Source organism: Solanum lycopersicum, chromosome 10, assembly GCF_036512215.1.
Source record: "Solanum lycopersicum chromosome 10, SLM_r2.1".
Lineage (NCBI taxonomy): Eukaryota > Viridiplantae > Streptophyta > Magnoliopsida > Solanales > Solanaceae > Solanum > Solanum lycopersicum.
In genome coordinates, this window is record NC_090809.1 from 1,051,414 (window position 1) to 1,059,805 (window position 8,392).

The 8,392-nt window shown below is 33.6% G+C and overlaps 2 protein-coding genes and 1 non-coding gene across 3 annotated transcripts; all 3 read left to right on the top strand.

The window, feature by feature from the left end:
* The first annotated feature begins 811 nt into the window (after positions 1 to 811).
* Positions 812 to 4,210, top strand: LOC101248722 (small ribosomal subunit protein uS10c). Its single transcript, XM_004248324.5, has 3 exons — positions 812 to 1,186; positions 1,452 to 1,499; positions 3,701 to 4,210. Exons 1-3 carry the CDS (start codon positions 980 to 982, stop codon positions 4,010 to 4,012), a joined length of 567 nt encoding a protein of 188 aa, XP_004248372.1. The 5' UTR covers positions 812 to 979; the 3' UTR covers positions 4,013 to 4,210.
* Positions 4,211 to 4,344: 134 nt separating this feature from the next.
* LOC101245503 (serine acetyltransferase 1, chloroplastic) lies at positions 4,345 to 8,053 on the top strand. Its single transcript, XM_069290556.1, has one exon. The coding sequence runs from the start codon at positions 5,846 to 5,848 to the stop codon at positions 6,941 to 6,943; it is 1,098 nt and encodes a 365-aa protein (XP_069146657.1). The 5' UTR covers positions 4,345 to 5,845; the 3' UTR covers positions 6,944 to 8,053.
* A 247-nt stretch (positions 8,054 to 8,300) lies between these two features.
* LOC112940223 (small nucleolar RNA Z122) lies at positions 8,301 to 8,392 on the top strand. Its single transcript, XR_003244188.1, has one exon. It is a non-coding gene; the product is annotated as a small nucleolar RNA Z122 (small nucleolar RNA).

The following is an 8,392-nucleotide window of genomic DNA, read 5'->3' on the forward strand; positions in this document are numbered from 1 at the left end:
GTAGAATACATGGTGTGTGGGTTACGTGCATGTGAGGGTTTCAAGTTATTGCGGATGCAGCCTACTTGATATTTAAGTGGAGAAGAGTACGAGTAAATGGGTAGAATACATGGTGTGTGGGTTACGTGCATGTGAGGGTTCTAAGTTTTTGCGGATGAAAGCCTACTTGATATTTAAGTGGAGAAGAGTATGAGTAGATGGGTTGATTCATTATTTATCGAGTTTTTAATTGTCGTCATTTGAAGTATGAGGTTGTCCTTTCTCCTACTCAGAGAGACAATTCACTAGCGTTTTGGTGATAAAGAGTTTGAAATTTTAACTTCAAATATCTGCTTAGCCGTGAAATTTGATTAGATTTATTTTATCTTCAAATATTTCTCACGTTCCTAAAATTGATTAAGACTAGTTTTTAGGACATACTCACAAAACTTCAAATTTTCAATTTGATGAATAGCTATTTATGTCAATTTTTCCAAAATAACACAAGAATATTTTTCTTTCGGAGATAGCGATACTTTGAAGTTTGATTATCAAAAACATAATACGTAAATAAACACTTAAATTTATAAGTAAGCAGTTCAATTTTTGAGTATGTACATCTAGACACTTAATAATTGAATACTCCAACTCAAGTCACATAAATATTTATTTATGTATTATGTCAATTATCAAACATAACAAAAAAAAATTAGAAATCAAATATAAATATCTATTTATGTATTATATCAATTATCAAACGTAACAAAAAAAAAATTAGAAAATTAATTCAAATGTTGTCCAAATACTAGGTAAATATTTGGGCCTAAGAAGCAATAAAAAAAGGGAAAATACATAATAAGGATAAGCCTTGTACAGAAAATTGTATAGTTATTTCTCTTCTTCGGATAAGCTTTAAAACACAGAAAAATTGAAGAAGCTCCTAAGGAGGAGAGCTCCAATCTCCATTAGAGACCAAATTCGAACTTTAGTGAATACCCAAATGGCGATTTCATCGTCTTCACTCTCAGCAGCTCTTTTTCCAATGTGTAATTCATCTTCCATTTCTGCACAACCCAAGTTTTCTCTTCTGTCTTTGCATTCAAATTCTGTTAAGTTACAAGTTTTCAACCAATCTCGAGTGTCTACAACTAAGGTTTTTGCTTCTCCTGAAGTTTTGGATGCCCAGAATGTTGAAGCTGATGTTGAGGTTTGTTAATTATTTGGGCTATTTTCAGTAGACTATACTGTGTGGTTAACATTAAAAAAAATGCTTTTTTTTTGCTGAATTATTGTTGGGTATTCGTCTTTCTACTGAATTGTTGCTGGGTATTCCTCATTTTACTGTATTGTTGCTGGGTATTCGTCTTTTTACTGAATTGTTGCTGGGTATTCGTCTTTTACTGAATTGTTGCTGGTTGTTCCTCATTTTGCTGAATCGATGTTGAGTATTTGTCATTTTGCTTTATTTATAGGATATTCTAGCTGCTTCAACGCTGAGTATTGGTGGTGACTCTGACAAGGTAAACTTTTTCTCTTCCAGTCCTTTAATTTTTTAATTACTAACTGTGGTGTCTGGACCAACTTGCCCGCACTTGGTACCTCTGGGAAGCACTGGTATCAGGTAACTCTGTCTACCGACAAAGGCGAATGTAGCCTCATAGAGCCAACTACTATGATGTTGAGTATAAATATAAAGTTTGTAGAGGTTCACTGAGACTACAACAATTAGTAGGTCTTAATCCATAACTTTTAAAATATTGTAGATTCGATGCTAAAACCCATAGAGTTCAAATTCTGAATCCACCTATATATACCAAGGTTTGAATAGATGGAAAAAATCAACTAGTGCATTTGCCTATCCTAAATTAGTTGAGTTTGCGTATAAGGAATCTTGTGTACACATTCACCATTATTGAGGTGGGGTGGAGATGGTTCAGTGAAAGTAGACTATTTTAGTGAATCTATCTCAATCTGTAACCTTTATTCGCTTGGGACACCGCTGTGCTTTTTGTGAAGTTCATATAGGCAGTGTTTTTAGGGGGTGATGTTTGATGACTCGTGATTCCTTCTGAGATTTCTGCATTGCTTTATGTTATGTGCATTTTGTTTCTATCTAAGAGAATGTAGTCAAGATTTTGCCAATGTATTATGACTAAGATGTTTCCATTTAAACCGTTTATCTCTCATGTAGAAGTTTACACACTAGACAAGTCTTAGGAATCAACCATTTACTGTTTATACAGTATTGGTGTTTGTAACTGATCACTCAAGCTTATTTTTGTTTGTGTTGGTGTGAACACATCTTTTTTTTTGAATTTTATGCTGCAGCCTTAATTGAGATGGATACTTCTTTTTTGTTGGTAACAGTTATGAAATAGGATAGAGCTGTATGTTTGTCCATAGTCTTAATGAAATATTTGTTGTTTGTTTTCTTCTTTGGCTAGTGACTTTAAAATGTATTAGAATGATAACATTCTTTTGCTTGGTGCTGACAAAAGCTAGCCTCATGGCTGGAGGAGAACATGGGGACATGAAAAAAAGAATAGTTGTGACATGCAGATTATCACATCAGAAAACTACTCTATCTATACCACTTAGTGAAGCAACCCTAAAATTCACTTGCAGTGAATTGGAATTTTCTTATAGGGAAATTTGCAATGATGATATAATCTGCTCAACAGCCAGGCAACTTTTGATAAATGAGCGTACAAAGTTCTTCACTGTTAGATTCCTCAAATTGGTGATTGTGGAACCAATTGGTCTTCCTCAGTTACTGAAAGTCTTAAGTAACCTGGAGCTTTAGTAGTGAATTGATTATCTCTTAGCCGTCTCCTCTAAGTAATTGTGTGCGCTGAATAATTTTCTTCTAAGAATTTTTATTGATGCATCAAGAAGCAAAAGTACAGAAATTTGTCTAATGGATAAAGCATGCACGAGCTACATCTAATGCTTTTCGGACCTTTCACTACTGTGTTGGGATGCTTCATTATTATAGTAACAAGGTCATTAATATTACTCCTAGTGTACAATCCTCTTCAAGGATAAATTTGAGTTGTATTTCTCTCTGGCTACTAAGTAACATTGATCGGAAAATATTATTGGTTGAAATGTTCACTTCTATCAAGACTACTTTCATAAAGGTTTGATTAAAGCGATTTTTTGGTTCACTTATTTGCTTGATAGTAATTGTGTTCAGCTATGAATTCTAAAAGAAAATCTTTGAATCATTTCTAGAAGTCCATGTAAGCTGAAAAAATATTAGAATTATAGTGAAACTGGAAGGTGGTGGGTTGCACAGGAGTATGCTGTTTTTAATGAAACTGGAAAGGTCATTGCAGATTCCGCCTTTAACTCTCACTTAGTTATGAATTTTACGAACAGGCTTCCCTCAGTTTATAAGTTTTATCTGTGGGAGTCCCTGCAAAAATATTATTTCAAAGTTAGGATGGACTTGGAAAAGTTATTGTTCGATATGCAAGAGGTGTAAGCACCATGAGGTGTGAAGTGATCTCGGGCTTCTCCTTCCAGCTCTTGGATACTTATTCAGTACGAGTTAAATCTATGAACTTCGCTGAGAAGCGTCCAGTGGCTGTTCTAATTCAGCATTAAGCTCATCGTGGCTGTGTAGTATCAAATTTTACTAGCTCTAGTTAGTATAAAAACGTTGATATTTCTCTCTAATTATTGTAGGCATCATCTAACAATCTAAACATATTTACAGGCAGCTCCAAAGCAGAAGATTAGGATCAAATTGAGGTCATACTGGGTACCCCTAATAGAAGACTCTTGTAAGCAAATTATGGATGCTGCAAGAACGACAAATGCAAAGACCGTAGGTCCTGTACCACTGCCCACCAAAAAGAGAATTTACTGTGTCCTCAAATCTCCACATGTTCACAAAGATGCCAGGTTCCATTTCGAAATAAGAACTCATCAACGTCTTATTGACATTCTTTACCCGACTGCCCAAACTATCGACAAGTTAATGTTGCTTGACCTTCCTGCTGGTGTTGATGTGGAGGTCAAGCTCTGAGTAAAAAATTTCTCCTCCTTGTTTCACATCGTAACCTTGTCTATCTCTTGCTAGTTCCTTTCTGGTTTGGATTTTGTACTCATAGCGACACAATCATTTCTCAGGGAGAAGTAGGGTAAACAGATATTTTTTTTCTGTGTAATGATTTGATTACTTGATTACTGAGCATCTTTTCAATCTCATATCATTGTTACCTTACATGTTCACAATTTTCTTTTCGATGATACATCGCTTATTGCTTGAGAATGCTGATGTCTGTTGATGTTGAGTACTTGTCTAAAAGTAGGAAGAGACTGAATAGAGTTGCTAGTTCTGGTTTAGAATAGAAATCATTGCTGTTTTTCCTTTCCATTACTACTTTGATTTGCTTCACTTGAGGTGAGAGTCTTTTGGGAACAAATCTCTCTAGCTCCACGAGACCTAGGTAAAGTTTGCGTATACTTTATCCTCCCCAGACCCCACTCTCTGGGATTTAACTGGGTGTGTAGTTGCCATTGTTCTTTTGGTCTTGTGCTTTCCAAAAGAGACTTCCTTGACCATTGCTTGATACTTCCACATACAGGCCATACTTTTGTCTGTTTGGTAAGTTCCCAAATTATCATAAGCTTAGAGTATGTTGGTAGAGATCTATGATTCGAGTCTTTGAAAATGGAATCATATAGGAAACATTTTATCCTCAAATAGGACTTTCCAACATGAATAACTTTACCTCCTATCAGGAGTGGCGGAGCCAGAATTTTTTTAAAGGAGTCCAAAAATAGTAACTTGTTATGTTAAGGGTGTCCAAAATAGGTTATTTAATCATTTCGTATATCATTTTACTTGTATATATGCTATTTTTTTTTCGACGAAGGGTGTCCAATTCCTTGACACTATGTGGCATAAAATTACCTTTGCCTTTAGAAGAAAATCTCGTTTTTTTCCCTTGACCTTTAATAAAGCTCCAGGTTGAGAGTAATTTTAGAGTATAGTCGAAGTTGATGGTTAAATTTGGATCGTTTTACACTTAAAGAATTTAAACACGTAGAGTTCACTTATTTCATTCTGAAGCTCTATAAATGACAAGAATAAATACGAAATAATTTGTTAACGATAAATAGATAAATGATAAAATTAAGGCATTTCCTCTCCTCCATTGGAAGTGCTTTAGCTATGTGATCATTTTCTTTTATTATATGCTATATTCCAAAGGTCTTGTGGTCCACATTTCTCATATGCTATAAATAAATAAAAGAAAAAGATTAGTCTCCATAAATCAACATATATTAACAAAAGTAATGCCAACTGGTTACTTTTAAATTTTTAAAGTTCTTTTGTTTATTGGAAAACATAAAGTATCTTAGGAAAAAGTTTTTGATAAACCCCACTCTGAATTGTTAAATACCTAAACTCATCACATGAGAAGAATAGAAAAGTAAAAAACAATAATAAAAATAATAATATGTCAAAACATCTTGTGTTATTTAATTAGTCATGTTTTTTTCAATTAGGATTTCATTAATTTTAAATTAAATTAAAAAATTCATATTCAAGTAAAATGTTACTCACGAATATGACTTCATAATTTCATATTCAAAATTAAAATCAAAATTTCACTTAGCATATTATCGTTGTATTATGTTGTATAAGATGTAAAAAAAGTTCTCATTAGGAAAATCTATTAAATTTTCCTATTCAAACTCGAAATATTTAATTTAAATAATCTCATTTATTCCGTTAAAAAAAATATTATAAAATAACTACACAAGTTTATTATTCCATGGTAGCCTTCTTCTTTGCCATATCCCTTTACTAGCCGCCACATATTCTCCTCCCTCCATACAATTTGCTTCCATGTCCACTAATTTACTTGGATCACCATTTCTTCTCAAAAATGTACTAACAATTTCTCCTTATAACAACAATAAACTATCCATTTTCACCATTAAAGCTTGTTTACACTCTTCAAGAACCAAAACCCCTAACCCAAACAAGTCTCAAATTGATGATCATGTCTACAACTATACAAAATATTGCACACCCAATTTCCCTGACCATGTTTCTCAAACACCCATTTCAGAAAAAGAGCTAAAAAACACCAGGAATGGTGGAATTTTGGATGATTTTGAAAAAAAAGGTGTTCTTGATTTATGGTTAAAAATGCAAGATGAGGCTAGATTTGATGTTGAGCAAGAACCCATTTTGGAAAATTACTATAAAAATTCAATCTTGGTTCAAGATTGTATGGAAAGTGCTTTGGCATACCATTTGTCTTTGAAATTGAGCAATTCAAGTTTACCTAGTGATGCCCTTTTTGAGCTTTTCATGGGGGTGTTGATAGAGGATCAAGAATTGATTTTTGATGTTACAGATGATTTAAGAGCTGTTAAAGAAAGGGATCCTGCTTGTGTTAGTTATGTTCACTGTTTCTTGAATTTTAAAGGTTTTTTAGCATGTCAAGCACATAGGATATCACATAGGTTATGGTCTAAAGGTAGAAAGATTGTAGCTTTAGTTATACAAAATAGGGTGTGTGAAGTTTTTGCTGTTGATATTCATCCTGGTGCTAAAATTGGTAGTGGGATTTTGCTTGATCATGCTACTGGTGTTGTTATTGGTGAAACAGCTGTGATTGGTAATAATGTGTCAATTTTGCATAATGTGACATTAGGTGGTACTGGTAAAGTGTGTGGTGATAGGCATCCAAAGATTGGTGATGGTGTTTTGATTGGTGCTGGTACTTGTGTTCTTGGAAATGTTAGAATTGAAGATGGTGCTAAGATTGGTGCTGGTTCTGTTGTGTTAATGGAAGTGCCTGCAAGAACTACTGCTGTGGGGAATCCAGCTAGGTTGATTGGTGGAAAAGAAAATCCAATCAAACTTGATAAAATTCCTAGTTTGACAATGGACCATACTTCACATATGTCTGATTGGTCTGATTATGTAATTTAGACTATTGGTTTGTTCTGTACGGACTTAGAGATCAAATATAATATGTTTTTTCGTTTCACTTCATCTTACATAGTTGGGATACTTTAAAGAAACTTGAGTAGATATAGGTTGCGCTAGAGCTAAATTGCTTCAAATCTTGTCTTCTCGTTGTGAGACGGATTGGTTTTGTTTTTTTCTATATCCATATAATTTATGATTTAGAAGTATTAATCGTATAATAAAAGCAAATCTTATGTCCATGAGGTCCCAAGAAGGTAAAGTTCTCCGACTTGTCCAATGGTTCTTTCTCCAAACACGATATACAAGTGGAAACTGTACTATGAGCAAGTTCTAATTTGTCATTGGAGAGACATCAATAATTGGTAGCAATGTGTGATATTTTGCTTTGTGTGAGTTTGCTTATGTTGTAGTAATCCGTGAGGTATGATGTAGATAGCTTATACGTCAACGATTACTAATCAGTGACCCATATACATTGGGTTCGAATAATAAAATGTATTGCCTATGATTTGAACTTGGAATTCCTAAACAAACATTGAACCCCGTAAATCACCAAGCCAACTTCTAGTCTTGTGTTCACGGGAAATTTCTGTATATACACTAAAAAATAACTTGTATATACCCGTTCCCCCTTCTAACTCCGCCCTACCTATAAGTCATACATAGATAATTTTACCGCCACACTTGAGTTTTAAAAATATGATTAATATTATTTCGTGTAGTCAACTCCAAACTTTAGTTATTATTCAATAACTTTGCATATATACTCAACAAAGATACACTATCAATCCTTTGGGCCAATATACAAAAGAATAAAATGAGGCCCACACTCTTTTGGGCCTAGTATACAAAAGCCCAATTCAAATAAAAAGGCCTGTTTTACATCCGTCGGCCCAATCCCCCACAAATATTAAATCTAGGGTTAGGGTTTTCAAAATTTTATGATAAATAAAGCTGCAACTATTGCAAAGTCATTCAACCTCACTAAGTTATTTTCTCTCTAGAAAGTTATTTTAATTGGAGAATTTTATTTCTCTCTAATACAAGTAGAAATTCATGTTTTATTCTTATTTGATCAATTTAAATTCGTGAGCTTCTCCGCTCTTCATATTGGTTTGACTAATTTAGATTTGTGTCGTGTTTCTTTATTTATCATGATCCATGTTGCTGACTTCTCGTCATGAATTACATTTATTTTTCAGTTTACATTTTTGTGGATTTGATTAATTTAAATTTGTGTCGTGCTTTTGTTGCATTGTCCATGCTCCATTATATTATATTTATGAAATTTATTGAATTGACTAATTTAGATTTGTATCGTGTTTAGTCGTTGTAGACTTTTAAATTAAATAAAGTAGTTGGGAAATGATGAGAATATATTGATACATCAGAGGGACAGTTTAATCTGTGCTTTGCTGAATAAATTTTGCACGTCAGTCTGATCCCAAT